This window comes from Lissotriton helveticus, chromosome 1_1, assembly GCF_964261635.1.
Source record: "Lissotriton helveticus chromosome 1_1, aLisHel1.1, whole genome shotgun sequence".
In the NCBI taxonomy this organism is placed as follows: domain Eukaryota; kingdom Metazoa; phylum Chordata; class Amphibia; order Caudata; family Salamandridae; genus Lissotriton; species Lissotriton helveticus.
In genome coordinates, this window is record NC_136057.1 from 1,947,769,883 (window position 1) to 1,947,792,740 (window position 22,858).

Sequence of the window (22,858 nt, forward strand, 5' to 3'; positions counted from 1 at the left end):
TGCCACTGGGTGGTCACTGCAGGGGCAAATTCTGCCATGCCGCGGGATCAGAGTTTTTGCCGAACTCCGCGTTCCCAGTGGAGCGTGGAGTTGACAAAACTCTGCAAACTCCGCTGGCAGAGTGGAGTTCTCCACCCACCCCTGGTAGACAGGATGCGCAGTAAGGGCACCATAGGGGATATCACTGTTTGGCCCGAGACTGCAGAAAAGAGGTTCCTGGAGGTAGCAAGACCAAAGCACCAATGCAGAAACATGCCCGCTCCCATCTCTGTCTGTGGTCCCAGACTGGCTCCTAACATCTTTGGGGCCATCTTCTATAACGACAAATGGACCCCAGACATAGAATTCCAGTTCAGGGCCTCTCATCTCAATCACGAGGGGGGAAATTAGTCCCATGGGAGTGGGCGTCAAACACAACCATTAACTCCCTGTGCCAGGAAATCTGGGCGAACAATATCAATAAGTACATATTGTCAGAGAGAAAGGGGCAACCCCTAATTGAACAGTAACTTCAGTGGTACTCTTTAAGTTTCAGATGCAAAGGAACCATACCGTTGGTCAGCACTAAGAATTGCTGCATGGTAATGCACATAGTAGACCTGCACTGGGGCACCTCCATGTTGATGACAACTGTGTGGTTGGACCTTGCCTACACCCAGCTCATCCCTGCATGGCGTGGCCTCTGCACCCTCATGACTATAAACACCCCGGGAGAAGATCTGTCTGAGTTGTCTCAACATCCGTTACAGAAGAAAACAACTCTGTTGCATCAGGCTCAAAGGAGAAGAACTGCAAAGTTTTTTTTAGCTGGGCCTACTACAAGGACATTCCAGAAGAATTCAGACTGTTCACTGAGTCTAAGGTAAATGCCGGATGGTCAATACCCTTTTTCACTATGCAAACAAAAGTCAACAGCGACTGGTTACAAATAATCAAATGGGAAATAATGAAGATGATCAACCATACTGAGATTGGTCTAAGCGCTATCAAGGAGAAATTGAGAGCCAATAGCCTCATGGTGATGCAACATCGGTACATGCTGGACTTGATGACATTTATGGAGGGTGGAGTGTGTGCCAGGATTGGTGCTTCCTGTTGTACTTTTATTCCCGGGAATGACCTGGACAATGGGACATTAGCCATGCTATCCAAGAACTGCATTGTTTGCAAGCCGAAATGAAGATGGAGGGAGGTGCCCTGGAACTGGACTGGTTGCAAAGTATATTTCCATGGATCCCCTCATCCAACTATTCATGTCATTTATGCCGATTCTCATTTCTGTACTCCTGATATGTGGTTTCTTGCAAGTGTGGGTTTCCTGTTGTAAAAAACGGTGCTTAAATTAGGTAGTATACACCTAGCTAGGGAAAAGGTAACAGACACTACACACACACATACTTTCTAATAACATAATGGTGGTGATATAAGAGGAGGATAGAGTAGTTGAAGAATCAACTAGAGGGGTAATGTTGGAATGGGTGAATACGAACTCAATGAATGTTATGATATGTGCAGGCCAGCCACGGCAATACCAATAAATACAATATTAATGTACGCCATAACCTGTACTGGCACGACCAAGCCAGTACCTGTCAATGCAATGTTAATGGATGTCAAAATCTGTACCCGCACAGTAGCGCTGACACCAGCAATAACAATATCAGTGTATGTTATAATCCATGCTAATGTGACATTATTGTTACTAGTAATAACAAAGCCTATGTACGTTATGACCTAAGCAAATTTAACCGTGTCAATATCAGTAAGAACAATGTCAATGTATGCTATGAAAACTGTATGCACAGTGTTAAGGATAAAGATAAAAATGATGTCAGTGATTGACATATTATTTTCAGGGGTTCCAATGAACTCATATCATTGCTGTTGGCTTCACCTAAGGTGATCTCCCCATCAACCAAGAGTCATACATATGTGGTTAGACAAGTCCTACGATCCACACCCACGCCTATTGTATATCAGGTCACAGGTGGGGCCTCGCTTAACCTAGAGACAAACGCGTGCCCAGGGTAAACCCTGATCGATCCCACAGATAGATATTTGCACCACAAACAGGTCCGAGGAAATTGCCCTAGTAAAAAGAGTTTGGCCAAGGGCTTGCATTCCCCAAAATACCACAAAGCTTGATACCACATGTAGATAGAAACAATCAATCAGGACACAACATGCACACCACACGTAGTGATCACACTCTCCTTATGCCGGGCATCTGGACACATACACCCTGGCCCAAAATAGCTCCCCCTAAGGTCGAGAGCAATTTATGCCCTTATCAGATCCCCCCACTTGTTGATTTATAACTGAGATGTTTTTTTGGAATGTAGAAACTTGCTTTATTGTACCTTATGAAGTATATATAATAATAGCTAAAACGTTGTACACTGAGAGACTTTGACCAGACAAACTCCATCAGGGCTCTCCCGGCCACATCATTTAAATAAACCAACTTTTTCCTGTTTTGCCAAATGCTTCTTGTCTTTTCATTTATTTAAGGTAAACTCATATCCGAGCAACAGTACAATATATCCCTCTGTGCAATAACTCCATATTCTTTAAAGAATTAAACAGTGATGTGCCATCAGCACATTTGACTGAAGCAGAGTGTTTAGAGGGATTCAATGTGATTTTGTTTTTTACTGAAGTATGAGTGGTGTGACTCCACGTATTTGAATATTCTTAGGTATTTTTGGGGAATGGTTATTTTGATTTCTGCAAAGTATACAATGCAGATATGACCTAAAAAGCTCTAACGTACTCAAGGTGTTCTCTGTTCTCATGGACAAGAACATCTAAAGTGATGCTGTAGCCAGGACATTTCAAAAAAGGTCATTAGAAATGAAAACTTTCTATCAATTGTTCTCGGGCTTTCACCTATTTTCCGGCACTCACATCCTCCGAAGAGCAAGGCCAATTGCACCCAAAATATTTTATTGCTTTTTGCATTTGACATTATTTTTGGATCATGTTACGTTACATTGTTTATTTTAAAATCTTGCAAAGTATTCCAATGCTATTATTTGGTAGGCTGCCCTAAAACAGCAAAGGTAAATATAATTGGGAAGCAGTTCATATTACGTGGGGCTGTTTGCTTGTCAGATTGGTTGGTTGACTCATGGGTGGATGTGCAAGGATCCAAATAACAATCATAAACAAGTGGAAGTTCTGGAATATTGGTAAACGAATGTCAGTAATTTGTGAGGGTTGGAGAAGTTAGGTATTGTACAGAAGGGTGTAATACACCTGTTGGCAGCTTCCAGAATTACGTTAGTGATATTGGAAACTCACGCATTTACACTATCCAGGTAGAAAGAATTGTAAGTGGTGTAACCTGTATGTAAACAGGAAAGGCTCACAAGTGCCTCTGGTGTGGAGATCAGCACTGTGCTCTTTAAACATAGTGTGCCAATGTCTCCCTTGCATTGTCTCACTTACATAGTGCGCTATGTCTCACTTGCCAGGAGATAACACAGAGAATATGCAATGCTGCCACTTTGTTTTAGTAACAAAACAACTTCAATTTTCTCAAAACATAGAATATTACATTGTATTAATACCACATCTACTAATCACACAGTTTCTTCTGGCATCCATTAAGCACAAAAAGGGAACCAGAACCCGTTTCACAAAGATACATCTCAATCAGACCATTTCACTTATCATGAATCATACGACAAATACATTTAGAGAGAGGATCACTCTGGCTCCACACTCACCTCAAACATTTGTGATCTCATGCCGGGGAATGAGGAAAAAATAGATCCAAGGGGAGCCCGGCTAAATAGGGTGCCTGGTCATTAGTGACCCACTCTAGGGTCCTCTACACACTAGATGAAAGACTTGCCATCCAAATTTAACCAATTGGGTAAACCATAACATAGAATTAAAACTTTACGAAGAATAGTGCTTGGCTCCGAGGAATATAGTGGGAGACTTCCCAGCCCCATTCCTTGCTGTAAACTAACCTAGATAAACATTGGTTACGATGAACGCTACTAGATGTTTCTCACAAGACTAGTAGTCCATTAAAGCACTGGAGTAGGTTCTGCTAATGCCCTGCGAGAGGAGGCCACAGGAGGGTACTAGACTTCAACTAATGGGCGTGTTGCAAGGGGAGCCGGATCGTCCAAATGACAAACTTTCATTTTCGCAAAGACTCTTAAATGTCTTGCAATGGAACTGTGCTGGTAGGTGGCCGAACATGTTGGCAACTCAATGATCCTCTTCCCAGATCTGTTGGTCTTTGCCACTGTCCACACATTCCTGAGTGCATCTGGAGTGGTGTGAGGCAGGAAATCCCAATGGCTCAGAGAAACAAGTACTCGTCTTTCCAACAATTGGAAGTCATTGAAACTGTCCTACCCCCAGAAGGACCCCGCTTTTCATGACACTGTAGTGTGCCACTGTTTTGAGAGACAGTACTATAGCACTAGAGATACACAGCTGGAACCTTCCACATAATGAGACAAACATTAAGAAGCCCTGGGGCTTATTTACAAGCACCTTTCTTTGCTGGTGCGTCACTTTTAATATGGTAAAAAGTGACATACCGACAGCGCAAGGGGCATGTTACTAGGCCAAACTGTCCCCGAGGCACACCTCAGAACTTCCTCTCAGTCTCCTAGACATTCCAACTCACATATAGTGCAAGTTGACTGTAACAATTTACCAGTCTTTTCTGTGTCCTGCTGCTTCTCTTAGAAGCCTACAGTTAGCACACACCCTCCAGGCTCTCTACAGAGCCCTTTCACCCTCCTAATACATAATCTCACCTTTGACCTGACACAGTGTGATCTCTTTCACTCACCTGGGAGAGGGGCCCTTGCAGTTACATTTAGTATATTTCAGTGCACACCTCATTTCAGAAAAGGAAACAATACTTAGGATATACAATTTTATTTGGTGACACTTACAAAGGAACCATACCAGTTATAGTTTAACAGATAAATGAAGAGGCAATGTCCAGTAGTAACTATCAACTCCTTTACAAGCTCATAGCTTTAAAGCTTTTTTCATACAAAAAAATGGAATGTGATTTAAACAGCAACATTTTGAAGAGTCCCTAGAGACAATTAAACAATGCGCAGATGAAAATGGCTTCAGATCACAGGATGTGGAGATATATGTTGGTCATGAGATGAACGAATACTTGTTTTTCTTCAGAATCGTACAGGTCAGGAAATCAGGATTCTCTTTCTTCATTAGTTTATCCTCAAGTTCTTTTCTGAAGACAGAAGCATTAATTAGTGATTAGCTAATTTTATTATGACACTGGAACACCATCACAGCTTTATCAACATATATTTCTAACAAGAACTTATGGCAGATTAGCATGCACGATAGTGTCACTTAGAAACTGTCAAAGATGGCAGATGACTTAGTCTGTGTCTACCTATTCTAGTCGTAGCTCCCCCTTGCAATGCCCTTGGGATGGACTGAGAGGCATTGACAAGAGGAACGCCCACATACTCGGATACTGAGATCATCCCCTTCTTTGAGTCTGCTCTCAAACATTATTGAAAACTACCAAGACCAAGAATCTTTGATATTGTTGAAAAATACCCATCATGAGCTGTTTTAAAATTGGCAGCATTTTTTTATATACAAGATAGTAATCATAAGCCCGACCCCAAACCGAAACATCTTCAATAAGGCATGCAGGGAAGCTAAAACTGCATTGCTATTAAGAGTCAAGAACAAGGATGTCCCAGGCACCAGATTAGCTAGGTCTCACTTTCAAATCATCTTGGCTGAGGCGAAAGCATCCTGGGAAAACAAAAAATGGGAAGCGATTAGGAAAGCTTTGGACAGTAGAGACATGCGTTCCTTTTGGAACTTAGTGAAGACAGGGCACAATGAGGGTGACCTGGCCATTGCTCCAAATTTAGCAGAAGAAACCTGGAGATCGTATTTTAAAATTTTGTATTCCAGGTCCGTGAATGTTACTGAACCTCAGGGGTTAATGGATGTTTTTCACATCCCCCTGAATATGGCACCACCTCCTTGTACTTTGTCGGAAGTTAACATGGCACTGGGCAAGTTACTACCCAATAAAGCACCCGGTCTGGACAGAATCCCTGGCGATCTGTTCAGATCTGAGCGGGCTGTTTGGGCTCAATACCTGCAGTCTTTATTTAATTCCATTTTTAAAGGCATGGAGCTCCCCCCAACCTGGCTTGGCGCAGAGATTATCCCAGTCTTTAAAAAAGGTTCCCCATTAGGACCGGCAAATTACCAGCCCATCAGCCTCATCGACGTTACCCAAAAGATCTTTGCTTGTGTCTTTCTGGGACGTCTGCAATCTTGGATGGACGAGTCAGACATCCTAACCCCCCTACAAGCAGGATTTAGGTCCAGAATTCCAACCCGGGACCAAATCTTTAGATTACAACTAATTTACTGGAAGACAGTAACCTTGGGAGGGGGTAGCCTTTATCTGACTTTTGTGGACCTTAAGTCCGCTTTCGATCTGGTCCACCGTGAGCAGTTATGGGGTCTTCTATTTGACATGGGGGTTCCGGCTTATCTTTGCCAGATCTTAAAACGTCTACATGAAGGCACCTATGCAAGGGTTAGGTTTGGAAAAAGGGCGAACTGACAGCGCCTTTCCCGGTGGAGCAAGGGGTCAGGCAGGGATGTGTGCTGGCCCCAACCCTCTTCTCCCTTTTCCTGAACGGCTTAATTGATACACTCTTGGCCGTGAAGCAAATAGACTCTCCAAGGTTAGCAAACAGGAAAATACCAGCCTTAATGTTTGCCGACGACACGCTGCTCCTGTCTAAATCATCCATGGGGATGCAGCGTGTCTTGGATGAGTTTAGTTCATTTTGCAGGAAGAATAATTTGGTGATTAACATTAAAAAAAAACAAATATATGGCCTTCCATGCAAAAACAACTAATTGTCCACATCCCCAAATGGACGGAAGACCTTTAGAGAGAGTCTCCACCTTTAATTATATAGGCATTTCACTGAACGACAAAATGGACTGGAGGTCCCAGATAATGAAGGCCAATTTGAAGCTAACCAAGTCCCTGTGAGGCATCCTTAAAGTGTATAAAAAATGCTCCCTGAAGGTGATAGGCCCTCCGGCAGAAATTTATAAAACACTAGCAAGGGGAGCTTTTCTCTTTGGTGCTGAACTTTGGGGACACTGTGTATCCCATCCACTACAGGTAACCGACAACAGCTTTGCTAGACAGTTGTTAGGGCTACCAAAAAGTACGCCCCTAACACCGCTGAGGATGGACCTTTGTTTTGGTCCTATATCTGAATTTAATGCCTCTCTTCCTCTCTTTTTCTGGCATCGCATATGAAGTATGCCAGAACTAATTACCTATAGGGAGGAATTGAGGGAAGTAATGTGTAATCTGGGGGCCATAAATTTACCATGGTTGTCCTACGTTAGGAATTTCTGTTTTTCCCTAGGTTGTGCTAATTTATGGTTGAACCCAGAGGAGTCCAGCTCCAGTGCCCCAAAAAAAGCTTTAGTCCTAGCTTTGAAGGAATTTAAACTTGCCCTATTAATTAAAACACAATCTCTTGCTCTTTGACATCGAGGTTTCTCGATGTCAAACAGCAGTATAAATTGGAAAAGACCTTGGACAACATCCAAACCCTTATGGCAAAAAAATTAACAAATAAATGGAAAGGTTCAGTTCAATCAGTTTGCCCTGATTTTGCTGCTGCGGAAGAGACAGAACTCCATGTAATACTTTTCTGTCCTGCCTACCATAGGTCTAGATCGAAGTGGGTTTACCAGTTGTGTAGAAATCTAGGGCAAAGAAACTATCATGAGGTCTTTAGTCTACTTAAATACGAAACATCACCAACTTTTGTATTCGCGACCTCAAAATTCCTCTTTGCAATGTGGTGTTTCCGTAGAGGAATTTTAAAGGGAAAATAGCAGGGAAACAGTCTCTCTTACTCTTGCTGTTTCTTAGTACTGTAAGTGAATGTGATGATAATAATTACGTCCATTTTTATCTGCTCAGAAATGTAACTTTTTAGCTTTACTCCCTTAATTTATTTTTTTATTTTGTAGTTTAACTGAACTTTGTATATGACGCAATAGTGTTGTTTTTATTGTCCCTATATATATCTTTTTAATTGTGCTTTGGGTGACTTCTGCTTTGTGCTTCCGAAATCTGGGGGTTTGGGTAGTCACTCATCATGTGGCATGGCTGCAGTATTGATGTAATCTATTTTTGTATATCATTGATCTCGTTTTGATAACCTATTTCTAATAGCCCTTTTGTGATTTTCTTTTACCTTTCATGATTTACTCTGCAAAGCCAAAATAAAGTATTTTGACTGACTGACTGACTATTCTGTGTCTACCTATTCTAGTCCTAGGTCCCCCTTGCAATGCCCTTGGGATGGACTGAGAGGCATTGACAAGATGAACGCCCACAGTCAGTATGGAGGACTGGAACTCATGCAGGTTCTGGCATGGGGAAAAAGAGTGATCGAGACTGCCCTGGGATGGCACTGGGAGGAACCCTTCTTTACTCCAGCCTCTGCCAGAAGACCTGGAGAGTGGAGCTAAACTGAGGTGAGGCAGTGGACCAAGGGTTTAGGAATCCCCCTTCATTTTAACTGGAAATCTGATTGTAGAGAGCATTTAATTGCTGGGGATCGCTCTGGGCCCACAGAGTGTCTAATAACAGGTGTGGCCATGCGGGCCCTTGAGATAACTCGCTGAGGCCTGCAGGACCTAAACTGCGGATGGCCACTCCTGGGGTGCCTTCAGGTAGTAAGGTAGTGATGACCCTATGGGAACCCTCTGGGGTCACTTTAGTCCCTGCTGTCTAGGGGTCAGTCAATACAGGCCATCCCATGAAGGTATGTTTGAGCCAGAAAAGTGGCCTGGCCTAGCCTCAGGCACACAGATGTACACTTGAGGATCTCCCTGTAGGCGGCTGCTAAGACAGGACGTGGGGATCTCATTTGATCAAGGCAGACAGTGGGTAGGCTAGCAGTCAGTGCTTCTACCTCATTAGATACCAGGGGAAAGCTCCCACAAGGTGGGCAGTGGGACTCACCACACCGCTGTTTCCTATTTACTGCTCACCCCACTATCCTCAGGCACAGAAACAGCAGACTGGCTTTGTCCTCCCAGTAGGAAGAGGTCACTGAATGAGATATGTGAGCAGGCTCTTCTGAGCCCAGCAGGTCTTTTATTGCCATTGACCCTCACGATTTGCAGCTGATACTCCCTGGATGAGGTATAAGTCTCATTGTCACCTGACCTGACTATCATGCCCATTAGCACAATACAGGCACTCATAGCATACCAGCTTCCTTCTGGATAGGTGGGGTGCCATGCAAAACTGTGAATATAATGAGAAGAGCTACCCTGTAATTCAACAATTCGAACAATCCCTCTGTGTGACTCATTCCTGCCCAGTTCACCCATCAGTTTGGGAACACTGGCACTCTGAGGAAGCTATTAAATTGAGACCTCAAGAGCAGGCAAAGCCCTCTCAGCAAGGTACCAAAGGGAGCTAAGAACTACATTATGGAAACCAGGGGACTAAAGCCTGAATGAATCCAAACAAATCCCTGAGCCAAATCTAGACAACAGACCAGATCAGAAAGATTAATGCTGATCCAAAGGTAGATCGAGGCCCCATAGAGAACTTGTGAAGGACCATAACAAAATGATGCACACCTCCTTTTTCACACTACATCGAACTCTGACATACAAGTAGTTAGCAGAGGATGCCTCAATAGTTAAAGTACAGGGTCAAAAGTTATGCTGCTTGAAGTTCCGCTAACACTCACTCACATTAAGTGAGGTATGTTACATATGCAAAAGGAACTGCTGGAATGGGGGATGGGGGATTTCCCAACTAGGTCAAATGCCTGATAAAAACCAAGAAGTGTTCGCCGCTATGTCGATGATGACTACAACTGTAACTTCATACACACCTACAAATGACACAAATTCTGGATTCTGAGCTTAACTGGCACTCACTTATAACCCAGAATGTTTTATCTTTTAACAGAGCGACATTCATTATAGGATATTTTTCCCACTGGCTCGGGCGCACTCATATACAATTGATCCTGGAAATTTACGGGGCCAAGTGCATCCCACTAGTGATCTATGGCAGTGGAATATGTGAATATGGCCAGGCCGCCCTGATTTAAGTAGCTGAAAACAAATTCTTAAGAGGCCTTCTGGGAGTTCCATATAGTGTTCCTTTTAAAATTGTCCACGAAGAACTAGGCTTAGATTACATTACTGACCAGCTCCGTCTTTGCCCTTTAAAACTTTGGCACTCAATTTGGGTAAAATAGGAACTTAGATTTAGCAGATAAATTTTGCAGGATTGTTTCAAATTAGATAATTTCTTCCTGATCCCGTGGCAGGCGTATGTGGCGCATAATTTGTGGACTCTAGGGAGGCCCGACCTGCACGGTAATTCCTCTATTATGACTTGCTCCAATGGCAAATGGGTTGAAACTGCCTTCAGGGACAAGTTGGCATCAGAACATGAGGACTCCACATTAAAAAACACTCAATGCGTCACATGATTTTAGTTAAAACTGTCAGCAATATAGAAACTTATTTAACCTGGCGGGGCAAGATGGCCGCTGGAGCATTGTAGGGAATAGTCGCACTACACTCCCTCTCCGGGACTGACTGCTAACGTTAGTACTAGACCAAGAATGCAGTAAATTGTGAATATGTGGATAGCGTATTGGTTGCTCCTGAGGTTCTGGGAAAAGGCACAGAGGAAACGCTGGGCAGGACCCCCAAGCTCGAAGTTACCAACAATGTCAGCACGCTCTAAGGAAGGTAATGGACTGGGGGCCATCCCGAAGACTTCACAGTCAGGCAGAAAAAGCACCCCCGCATTAAGTGCCACACAGAAAGCACAGCAGCGGAAGATCGAGCGAGAGAGAAAAGCTGGGTTAAAAGCGCAGAGTGGTGCGGAAAAAAGCATTTTGTTACACGGGGAAAAAGGAAGGGCAGCAGCGGAAAAAGAGCGCGCAGATACTAAACAGAACGCCAAAACCCCTAGCCTGCTGATCAAGGAGAAGGAGACATCGCTGAGACAGCCTACCTTGTCAGAGACTTTCACACGGAAACCCCAGGCGGCTCAGACCAGCGGTCCTGACGGAGATGTTAGGCCGGGACTCGTGCCCACCCTGGAGAGGCAAACAGAGGAGAAGGCAGCCGGAGATACAGGACACACAAGGACCGAGGAGAAGGCAGCAGAGCGAGGCGGGGTCCCGCCGGGCTGCAACAGCGCGGGCTCAGCGGGGCAGACACCCTACGCGGAAGGCTGTACTGGGGTTGCTGAGCAACCAGTGGAATACGCAGGAGCGTGCACGCCCAGGCCAGAGGAGGAAAGAACGCTGGGAGAGACAGACCAAGCCGAGGAGGTGGGGGCTGCTGTAGCGGCTCCTAGTGCAGCTCGGTACATGGAGGGGACAAAAATCCCAGGCTCAAAAGGTAATGGCAATGGTTATGGGGAATTAACATTAAAGGAGATTGAAGGCATGAATAATAATGCCTCAATGTTGGACGCACTGCTGCAAGTAGAGGCTGAGATAAGCAGCAATCTGAGGCCAAAAGCAAATACGAACTGGGGAAGTAAGATGAGCATAGACTCACATAAAGAACGAGAAGGGGACAAATTCTTTTCAGTAAATGAAGGCTCAACCTCATCAAGTGCTGAGGAATTAGGGACCTCTGAGATATCATCAGAGGAAGAGGAAAGTACTGAATCTGACACATTAAGTACACAGAAAAAGAAAAAATCTGCCTCAAAACGCAATTTAAATGCTAAATCGAATAAAAAGCTACTGTGGGACTATTCTGCCACTACAGGCCTTTTTCAAGAGGGGATGCAAGGGCCTCAAGGGTCGCAGGGGGTACAAGAAAGAGACATGGCGAGTGAGGAGGATAATCTAAGAGAGCAAGCCACCCTGAACCTACTAGTCAATATGCTAAAACAAATCCAGGGGGAAGCCAGGGCGGAGAGCCGCAGAGCTAGACATGATACAAAAAAAATACAGGCCTCCATCAGGAAGATGAACAAAAAGTATGAGGAAGTGGAGGGGAGAGTGGAATTGGTAGAGGAAAGGACAGGAAGATTGGAGGACGAGGCAACTGAGTGGCTTAAATTTAAGAGGGATCAGACAAAAATAATGGAAGACCTGCAATGGAAAGTGGAGGACTCTGAAAATCGTCAGAGACGGAACAATGTAAGACTTTTGGGCCTGGAGGAAGGAGTGGAAGGGCAGGACGCAAGGGGGTACGTGATCAGGCTTCTAAAGGGTGCCTTCCCTGAGGCTAGGTGGAGATGGGAAGACGAGGTTCAAAGAGCCCATAGATTTCCACTGGCAATTAAAAAAAGGCAAGGAGGGTCCCAAGAAAATATGCCTAGAGCAATGCTGGTATTTTTTGGCAACTTCCTGGCAAGGCAGGAGGTGATGGAAAAAGCTAGACCAGACTCTAAAAGATCTGCCGAAGGGGTCACATTTTTTGCGAGACCTGACTTCTGTCATGTCACCGTCGAGAGGCGATGGCGCTTAAGACAGTTAATAACCCCTCTTCAACAACAAGGAGCTGAAGCATATTTGATGTTCCCGGCGAAACTTAAGGTTATCAGTGGTGGGCGCACAAGGTGGTTTTTTTCTGAGATAAAAGCAGGGGAGTACCTCGAAGAGCTAAAGGAGCAACGCAAGGGGAAATAGCAAAGAGCAACAAGGATCAAGACTATGGAATACTTATCAAGGTCTATGGACTGTAAATTCGGGACAGCTAGGAGGGAGAGGGAGGGCGACGCTACAATGCAAGCAGCCAACACATAGGTCAGGATTGACCTATTTGCCTGTAGAAGGGGGGGGTGGGGCTGTTGTGGGAGGGAAGGGGTGGGGGGGTGTGGGGTGGGAAAGGATCAGGGAAAGTCGGTGAAACAACACAAAAGAATAGATTGGAATGTGATAAGATTTGCAACAAAACAGAGCAAGTGGGTAAAATTTTCTTTAGGAAAGACTTATAAGATGAAATGGCGTTAAGGATTGCAACAGTTAATATATGTGGATTAAACGATGGGGGGAAAAGGCAAAAGGCGGCGTCACTGTTCAGACAGCTAAAACTGGATGTGATTTGTTTGCAGGAGACGCACATTTTGGAGAAAGAAAAGTTTAAACTTGAACAGTTGGGATATGAGGTGTTGGCTAGTACAAATCAAGACACCAGAACAAAAGGGGTGGCTATATTAGCAAGGAGAGGGGTTATTAAACTTAGAAGGAAAAAAGAAGATTCTGACGGGAGATGGGTTATCATTGAGGGGGAAACTACTGCTGGGAATTTAACAATAGTATCTGTATATGGCCCGAATGTTGACAACCCGGAAATGTTTGAATGGCTAGATCAGGAACTCGCACTCTGGATAGAGCCGGTAATTATGTGCGGCGATTTCAATATAAATGGTTTGCATGGTTTGGGGGGAGCAGGAGGGGGGAGATACGTAGGTAGGAAAAAAAAAATATGTAATGCTGTAATTAATATGCTGCAGAATAATGCTCTTTCAGATTTGTGGTCCAAACGCAACCCATTCGGGTCAGGAGCTACCTTTTACTCGGCACCCCACAGAATGATCACTAGACTAGATTATATCATAGTGTCTAATGTTATAACAAACGGGGCCCAGATAGAGCGAATACCGAGAATGATTTCGGATCATAATTTACTGGTAATAACCATCCCCAGGGTAGATAGAGGGAGTATTAAACCCTGTACTTGGACACTCGAGAGAAGATTACTGAAAGAGGAAGAATATATCAGCAGGATGAATAATTGGATTACACAGTTCTGGGAAATTAACAGGGGATCGGCTTCAGCTAAAATCGTCTGGGATACATTTAAGACCGGAATAAGGGGGGAAACCCTGAGTTATACCTTAAAAAAGAGTAAGATGGAGAGAACAAGGATGGACAGATGGGTAAAGGAGATGAATAGTTTAGAAGAACAATTAAGCTGTGCAGTGCAGGGACAACACATAACTGAAATAGAGGAACTTATACTGGAAATTGAAGTCAAGAAAGCAGAAACGGGAGAAGCCCTCTTGGCAAAAGCGGCGGGGAATTACCTCGCTAAGAAAGAAAAGTGCTATGAGTACAGTGAGAGAGTAGGACACCTCTTAGCTATTAGAATCAAACAGAACCTGGCTGCAGGGGAAATCAAAGAAATTAGGAATAGTGCTGGGATAGTGGTAAATAAGATAGAAGAGGTTCAGGAGGCATTTAGAGAATTTTACGAGAAGCTATATGATCAGAAACCAGAGGATATAGGGGAAGGGTGCAGGGACTATTTGACAGGGATAACGCATGATAAACTGGACAAGGGAGAAAGGGACAAATTAGATCTACCGCTAACATTGCAGGAGATTAAAATGGCAGTGAATAACTTACCAGGAGGCAAGGCTACAGGGCCAGATCAAATACCAGCTGAATTTTACAAAACATTTTGGGAAAGACTTGGGGAAAATATGTTGGAGACTTTTAGACAGGCACAGCTGCAAAAATCTGCACCTCAGTCTTGGGATGATGCAAATATTATTGTGATACTGAAAAAGGATAAACCCCCACTAGACCCAGGGTCATATAGACCTATCACTCTCTTGAATGCAGATGCAAAAATATACGCCAAAGCTCTAGCACAAAGATTGAGTCGAGTTATCGAGAAACTAGTAAGCAAGACACAACACGGTTTTATTCCCGGGAAAGGAACTACTCAGCACACCAGGCAGTTAATTACTATATTAGATGCTGCTGAGGTAGCAGGAGATCCTGTCGCAGCCATATTTCTTGATGCTGAAAAAGCATTTGACAGGGTCTCCTGGCAGTTTTTATGGAATATAATGGACTGGTTTGATATAGGCAAAGGGTTTATAAGTGCTATTCAGGTGTTGTATTTGCAGCCAAAGGTGAGGGTGAAAATAAATAAGACATACACTAAAACGGTAAAGATCACACGTGGAACACGACAGGGCTGCCCGGCATCACCCCTACTCTTTGCCTTATATCTAGACCCATTTCTCAGGAGACTAATAGGTAACATTAACATCTCGCCAATAGTGATACAGGAGACAGAGTACAAAGTATTTGCATACGCAGATGATGTGGCACTGATAACTCCGGAACCAGGAAGGGCCATGAGGGAAATAGAACAGGAAGCAGCAGTTTTTGGGGGCCTATCAGGATACTCAATTAATAAAGGGAAAACCCAGATTATTTTGAATGAATTTACACCCTTTGTGGATCCCAGAGTGGTAAAGGAGGCAGTATACCTAGGAGTAAGAGTGTCGGCAGACTTGGTGGAGTTAGTGAAAATAAATATGGAACCGTTATTATCTAAGGTAAAAAGCAACACAGAAAGAATTCACAACCTGCACTTGACACTATTGGGACGCATAAATGTAATCAAAATGGTTACGTTACCTAAACTTCTTTATCTGTTTAGGGCTATACCTCTATTTTTTGAACAACTTTGGTTTACTAAGCTGGAAAAAATACTTAATAGACTAGTATGGGCACAAGGGAAAACTAGAAGGGCATATAGACATATGACACTTACACGGGAGAAAGGGGGTTGGGGAGCACCGGATTGCAAATTGTACTATTGGGCGGCAGCTCTGCAATACTTTCAAGGTTTAATTGGAGGGAGACGGGAATACACAAACGTGTATAGAACCATAATGGGGGAGACCGCGGTTGACGGTCTACTGAACACAATTGATTATAGACTCTTTAAGAACACTAGGTTTAAAACACTAAAAGCTGTTTATATGATCTGGAAGGCTGTGGTGAAAAAAGTGGGTATAGGCAGATTTAATAGATACACCAGGTTAATTGATAATGAAACCCTTCCGGGGGACATCTTTAGGGATGGAACGATGAGGATATGGAATGGGAGGGGTATTAGGAAAATAGGGGATCTTCTAGATACAGAAGGAGATATAGTAGAATTTGTAGATTTACAAAACAGATACGATCTTCCCACTAACACTTTTTTCAAGTATTTACAGGTGAGGAGCTACTTGAAGGATAAAAAGGGTGGTCGAATAGGGTTTAAACACTGTAGGCTATTAGATTGTATAGAACAAAGTAAAAATTGTAAGATACGACAGATACATGCAGAATTATACGCATATAAAGTAGATGACAGAGAGAAATTCTCAAAAAAATGGGCAGAAAAAGTTGGGACCTCCCCGGATGGATTTCAGAAGTCTCTAGATTTAGGAAGATCGGTTTTATGTTCGGCCACGCTGCAGTCACAGCACTACAAAACATTATATTGCCTCTATTACACGCCGGCAAAAATAGCGCAGTGGGGTGGGACAGAAGGTACTACATGCTCTAGATGCAATTCTACGGAAGCTGATATAGTACATATGTTCGCCCAATGCCCACAGCTGTACACCCTGAAAACGGCCATAGAGGAATTCCTGGGGAAAGCTCTCGAGATCAAGATAAAACTAAGTAACGAAAGGCTATTGTTGGGGGTGAAGACTGACGAAGAAGAAAATGACTCTACAAAGTTTTTGTTTATGGTGGCAGCTGTATATAGAATTTGTATTGCACAGGCTTGGCTTGATAAGACACCTCCTACATTCCAAATTTGGATAGCTAGATTACTAGCGTCATATAACTTGGAGAAGGCTATATATGAGAGAAAGGGGAAAAGAGCAAAAAAATTGGGAGCGGAGATATGGCAACCCATTACGAGGTGGAAGCATAAGCAAAATAGAGTAGGAGTCGGCTAAACAGCGGTAGGCAGGACTGGCCTATCTATTGGTATTTTATTTATTTATGTATTTATTTATGTATTCATCTGTTTTTTTGTTTTTTTTTTGTCTTTGCTATTCTCTTCTTAAGTACAAATTTTGGGGAGCACTGTTGCAAGAAGGTATCTGCTCGGTATTTAATTTACTTTATATTATATAGGATATATAATATGTGTATTTTGTGTTGAAAAATTTGATGTCTGTAATATGGGGGGGTAAAAATTGCTTTAAAAAATGTCTCAATAAAAATATTTAAAAAAAAAAAAAAAAGAAACTTATTTAACCTGGAATATGACACATCATCAACGCTGCCAGTTGTCTTAATTCAGTTTGAATTTACTCCCCCGCTTGGTCCCTTTTAATCATGGCTATTTTACGTACTCAGACTTGTCCCTTTGTAACTGTGATAATACATCGATCAACGATACATTACATATTGTCATGCTTTGTCCAAAACGTAACATTCTGTGACATACGTTTTTACGCCCAATTTTAAAACCAAGGAATTTTACAAAAGTCAAGCATGCCTTACTGTATTTACAGCTGCTAAATTCTTCCACACTTTGCTTTTTTCTTGTACGTTTCCTCACAGGGTTTTACAATTAGCATTAGTACGGTAATGATAATTTGTGTGCCAATTTTAATGACTTGACTTTTATGATTTTATTTGTAAAATCGAATAAAGATTATGCTGATGATGACGCAAAGTCCTTAAGTTAACATCTTGACATACAGTGTCTGGGGCCATAAAATCCTGACTAAGCACCTGAATATACTTCGGGAGCTACTGGGGATGGGATCAGAAATCTGCGTACTGCAGGAGACATGAAAATGAAACCAACATAAATAACTCCCAGAGTGATGCTATGCCAACCATGCACTTGGCAGAACGTCGACTTGAGCCACTGAGAATCAAAACCTCTAGGCAATGACTGAAGGCTTATGGATGTCTGCCGGCAGGGAGCAGAACTAGAAGTGGCATGTGCAAAGAAAACACTACGGTCTACTGGGATGTGGCAATACCTATAAGTCCTTCAGCAGGTTCCACAGAGGGCTTTTAAGGCTAGCTAATAGCGGAAGCAGTTTGTAACAGACTCTTGTGACCTCTCACTACTAGTGTCCCATCAGAGAGAAAAAAAGAAATTGCCAATGAGATTTATCTTGCGCTGATTGAGAGATCACATCTGATGTTAGAGAAGAGCTAATCATGGAAAGTTTTCAGTTAGTACAGCATGGTGGAAGGGGAAACTATGCTTATTCTGATTGTAGTACGAAGGTGATGTGCAAGGTTGTGGATCAACGTTGTGATCATTTGACAATTTTTATATGTGGATTTCTGCATGGAATGATGGTCACCCCCTGATAATCGTCGTGCAGTTACTTAATGCATGCCGCAAATTGCAAGTAAGTTGGCCGATACTGTCCAATATTAGCTCACTTTGGTCGAACACAGATCGCCATGAATGCTTGGAATGAGATCACATGACAGCACCCAGTAGCTTGGTATTACATGGTTGAAACAAACTAATTTTGATGTATAAATGTCTTGGTGTCCTCTCACTTTCTCTTATAGGCAGATTAAAAATTTAAGGAAAACCGGAAGGATGATAAGTATACCTTCCATATCAATGTGTGGATGCAGCTTTCTGCACCCAAAAAATAAACTTAGGTATTACCTATTTATAAAACAAGGGTGGGAACTATATGCCCTGAAGAATCCCCAGGACCCAAGAGGCCATTATGAAGGGCTGAAACATGTTGGCAAGATACTAGGCAAAGACATTAGGGTCATAGGACCATCACTTCCTGAAGACCCTTTGTATATATATTTTAATATCACCTATGCCTCCGCTAATAAAGGGATACCTGGAGACAAAGGAGGATCTTTTATTTTTTAGATCCCCTGGCCTATCTCTCCAAAGTGCTCCCTGGAATATGGTTGAGCCCACCACGACCTTTAGGAGTCAGGGTGAACCCGATGATGAAGCATGACACCATTAGGATGTGTGAGGGTTACTAAACAAAAAGGAATTGCTCCTTTTCCCGTACTGAGCGGGTGATGCCACGAGAGTTTAGCGCTGAGACCCGAACATATTGGGTGGGATACTTTTTGTAATTGTTGATTTGAATCAGGACGAAGTTTCCACACCCAACCCACCTCTCTACCCTTCTAACCTTGGTGGAGGGCTCTCCAGCCTGGTTTAAGGACAATCTGGATGGAAAGTGTTCCCATGCCCCTTCTAAGAATATTGGGAAGGTTCTGGTGGGCGGCTGCCCAAGGTACCCCATTTCCAACCCCAGTGCTTTGACTGATACCCAGTTTGGGGCACAAGCAAGGGGACCAGGTATGTACCAAGTTACCATCCACTGAGGGGAACTCTACAGGAGTGGGTAGTGTGGCTTTAGGGGAAGGAGCAGAGGGTGAATGTATGACATTACAATGCATACATATACAACACATGCCTTTGCAACGCAGTTTTTACTTCGCAACATCCTTTACAATCCATGCATTTACATTGCATGCCATTACAACACATTTTTTAACACTACATTTACAAAGCATTCCATTATATCGCATTATACCTTTACAATGCAGACCATTACAATGCATATCATTACATTGCCTTTAAGATAAGTGTTGGAAAGTGTAGGGGTAAAAATTACTATTCTAACTCCAGGGGTGCAACAGTAGGGTAAGTGTTGGATAGTGTGAGGGTAAAAATTACTATTTTAACTCCAGGGGGTGCAACAGTAAGGTAAGTGTTGGATAGTGTAGGGGTAAAAATTACTATTCTAACTCCAGGGGGTGCAACAGTAGGGTAAGTGTTGGATAGTGTAGGGGTACTATGTAATGGTATGTGTTGTAATGACGTGATGTAATGCCTGTGTTGTAGTGACATGTGTTGTAGTGTCATGCGTTGTAGTGTCATGCAATGTAATGGCTGTGTTGTAGTGACACGCGTTGTAAAGGATGTTGCGATGTAATGACTGCATTGTAAGGGAAGTGTGATGTAATGACTGCGTTGTAAAGGTTGCTTCCCGCAGAGGGTAGAACATGCCCTGGTGTGTCCTAGTTTTGATTTGGTCCTCAAGGGAAAACTTGTCATTCCTGAGGTGAAAGTCGTCACTTCCCTTGGGTCACAGCGAATGGAATAACTGTCACTTCTCTAAAGGATACCTGTGCCAGTAAGACCTTGGTGGTGGAAAGACTGGTTTCCCAAGAGCAGTACAGTGGACAGGTGTGTAGGGTAAATCAGGCACATGGGCAGGACTTCTACCACCCTATGGTTCTTGTGTCTCGGGATTTGGGTGGAAAAGTGACCTAGAAAAAGGGTATAGTTAGCCCCAGATGCCCACTGACTGAATCCTGGGAAATAAATTACCGCCAGTGTTACAAGAGTTGGGAGAGGTGGCTGCTCAAGGACACCCTAAAAGCTCAGTTTTCTGTGGTTCTTCTCCTAAACGGAGAGTACAAAGGTACAGATCGAGAGCAGGAGGTTGAGCCAGTCGCCAGTGGGAGGAACAGTGGACCAGGGATTGACATCTGGGACAGAAGAGCACCCGAGACCTGGACGTGCTGCCTGTACTGTTACTGAGACAGAGGACAGGAGTCCTGCACCTGGCAGATCCCTTCATGACACAGACAGAGTGTGTCACCATTGAGGGCATGGTGGTTCCCCCTGGAAGTCCTGGCTTGCCAAGTACCTGTTTGACCTGAAGGTACGGACCCTGGGCTGAAAGGCTGGTCTCAGGAATCTACCTCTGGACTGGTGGGAAAGAAAGTGGATGTAGGGTGTCTAACACCCAGTGCTGTTACCCCCACTCTGTGAAACCTCAGAGGTCAGGGAAACTTCAAGGCTGGAAGTGAGGCCTGTCCAAGACCCCCACTTGGGCCTCCACCTGACAGTGGACGGCTCTGAGCCTTCCTCTTGAGCTGTTAGTAGACTCTGCTAGTTGTCCTTAAGGGCAGAGTTTTCCTTGGGATGGAGACAGAGGTCTGATCCAAGGGGAAGAATGGGCCACTTCACTTTGTTGGACATGGTGGCACTGTCTGCCTACTGGAATGCATCTGTTCTGTGAGTAAATGAAGGGTGGAGCTTCACAGAAGGGGTCCACAGGTGAGGGGACGAAGGGGCATATTACCAAGCAATAGCGATAATTATCGCTATTGCTTGGTTTTGGTTAGAGACAAAATTTTACCGCTGAGCTGCAGCGATTTTTACCGCAGATAAACCTTGATATTACCAAGGTTTATCGCAAATGCGATAAAAAACGCCCGCAATGCATGAATATCGCTGAAAAGTCAGCGATATTCATGCATTACCGAGCTAATGCTCTTAGCCATGTTATCCACCTCCCATTGGTTAACATGGCTAAGAACTGCTCAGGGCAGGTGTTAGCTTTTGGAGATATTCACGCTTAGCGCGAATATCTCCAAAAGTTGGTAATAGGAGATAGCGATGTTAGCGACTGTTTCCAGTCGCTAACATCTTGGCACGCCCACTTTGCATGTCATTAGTGATAAAAATCACTGACATGCAAAGTGGGGCCCAAGATGGTCGCTATCTCCTACTAGCTGTCGCTAACTGGTGTTAGCGACAGCTAGGTAATAGGGAGATAATTTAATCTCCGCTTTCTTGGCTTTTAAAGCCAAAAAAGCGGAGATAAACCCCCTTGATATTATGCCCCGAAGTCCCCCTGGGTTAGCTCAGTGGCTCAGGAGAGTGTTAAAATCCAACTAGGTTCAGATGGGCATAGCACAAGTGCTTCTCTAGAAGAGGGCTACTGCCCACATTCTTTCATCTGAGCATGGAAATCCATCAGGGTTATCAATAGTCTACCCTAGCTTTAGGATGGAGGGGGGGTCATGTTAGAATTGTCCCTCCCTGCAGGGTCACCCCAAACCTTTTGCCTTCACCCCTCCTGTTTTGCTGAATTCATTGTTGTTGGCTTTAGGAGTCTGTGCACTTTACCATTGCTCTCTAATGCTATAGTGCTTGTGCTCTTTCTGTAAAACATGGCAAGCTTGGCCCACACCTAATCGGCACATTGAATTTACTTTTAAGTCCCTAGTAAATGGTACTACTGGTATCCAGGGCCTGTAAATTAAATACTACAAGGGGATCTGCAGCACTCATTGTGCCCCCCCCCCCCACTAAAGTACCCTTTTACACCATGTCTCAGGCCTGCCACTGTGGCCTGTAGTGCATTTTTAAACTGCCATTTCCACCTGGCAAAAACAAACCTTTTGCCAGTGCTAAACCTTCCTTTTTAGGTCTCGGTTAGGCAGTGCTTATGTTGTCTCTTCAAGACATGTATATACTTTGTGGGCTTAGAGCTTGCCCATAGGTTTCCCATTTGCTGGTTCCATCATCGCTCTCCTATTCTTTCCCTCCATTTGTCCATGACATGCATTTGTCATGCCTCTTACTGTGTTTAGCCCTCCGTGAGAGTAGGGACAAAGTACTAGATAAATACACTGGGCACCATTTTAACATCTTTTCAGGTACTGCATTTTTCTTTCTTTAAGAGCCGTCCTCAGATGGGCATGTCCTTTCACTAGCTCCAAGGGCCATTTCAGTAAACAGGCTTGAAATGTATGTGCTTATCTTGTTGCATTTTCAGCGATCGCAACAATTGCCTCAAGTCTACAATGGGCTTGACAGTCTCTCTACTGGCTATGCAAAACACTAAATGAAATAGGGAAAAACAACTCAGGACAGTACGTGGACACCCACTGCCCATTTCTCATCTATCTCTTTAGCTAAGTAGCCAGATGAAATGTACCCTAGAAGCTGGCGCAGGGTAGCAGGGGTGTGCATACCATAACGCATGCATTTCTAGGGGCTCTCCTCCTAACCGGCTGCTCTCGCATCTGCAGGTAACACAGATACCTGCAGGTAAAATACCGGACTTTGATTTTCCACCTCTGGGGATTTTTAAGTGGCTGTTTTTTAACTGTTTATTTTGTGCCCCACCTGCCTCCACCACAACACTGTAACACAGAAACCTATTGGACAAGAGAGTCATCTG

General features: G+C 43.7%; 1 protein-coding gene across 4 annotated transcripts in view; it reads right to left on the reverse strand.

Moving 5' to 3' along the window:
• Nucleotides 1-4,895: 4,895 nt before the first annotated feature.
• LOC144755198 (coagulation factor XIII B chain-like) overlaps nucleotides 4,896-22,858 on the reverse strand; it is a 603,405-nt gene continuing 585,442 nt past the window's right edge. For all 4 annotated transcript variants that reach the window (XM_078643896.1, XM_078643904.1, XM_078643888.1 and 1 more), the window contains one exon: nucleotides 4,896-5,239. In XM_078643896.1, the coding sequence (XP_078500022.1) occupies nucleotides 5,217-5,239 (23 nt within the window). In that variant the 3' untranslated portion in view covers nucleotides 4,896-5,216. The remainder of the gene's footprint in view (nucleotides 5,240-22,858) is intronic.